Consider the following 616-nt stretch of genomic DNA (forward strand, 5'->3'; position numbering starts at 1 on the left):
GAGTGGCATGGAGTTAATGGTGTTTAGGGAGTATCTTGACTTCTTGTGTATTTAATATGATAATGTGTTTATATAGACAATAGTCTTATCACTCTCATTATCATATCCAGTCATTCTGATGTCATCCTTATGACAAAAGTTTTGGAGATAGGGAGAGGGGGATAGGGCTAGAAGTTGTCTTTATATAAGGAGTATGTTAACTGTTAAGATATTTTCTGACTGAAAGCATGATGTTATTATATGTGGAAATGTCTTTTCACTACCATGGCCAGAATCTGCTGTAGTCTTTGCTGTCTGCCATACTTTCCTTTTTCCTTCCGCCCAAATCCACTGATAAAAACGGTTACCAGTTTTGTGTATTCGGTTCCCTTGAAAGATTTGTGATGGATCTGAAGTCTTTTTATAGCAAAGTATTTTTATTGATGTTGTTTGACTTTGTAGTATGTGACCTCTAATACTGATTTTTTTGACAGGGAAGTGAAGATGGTATCAACAGTGCAGGACTTTCGACAGTCACAGACAAATATGTCCTTGATACCCTTGCAGTTATAAGAACCTTAGTTGATAAGTAGGTTTTTGCATTGTATGTGTGCATCCTGTTGGAATTTATACTGGC

General features: G+C 36.4%; 1 protein-coding gene across 3 annotated transcripts in view; it reads left to right on the forward strand.

Moving 5' to 3' along the window:
- Positions 1 to 616, forward strand: part of LOC119585776 (RING finger and SPRY domain-containing protein 1-like) — an 18,733-nt gene that overhangs the window by 8,936 nt on the left and 9,181 nt on the right. For all 3 annotated transcript variants that reach the window (XM_037934489.1, XM_037934490.1, XM_037934491.1), the window contains exon 3: positions 474 to 568. In XM_037934489.1, coding sequence (XP_037790417.1) covers positions 474 to 568 — 95 coding nt within the window. The remainder of the gene's footprint in view (positions 1 to 473; positions 569 to 616) is intronic.

This window comes from Penaeus monodon, chromosome 20, assembly GCF_015228065.2.
Source record: "Penaeus monodon isolate SGIC_2016 chromosome 20, NSTDA_Pmon_1, whole genome shotgun sequence".
NCBI lineage: Eukaryota > Metazoa > Arthropoda > Malacostraca > Decapoda > Penaeidae > Penaeus > Penaeus monodon.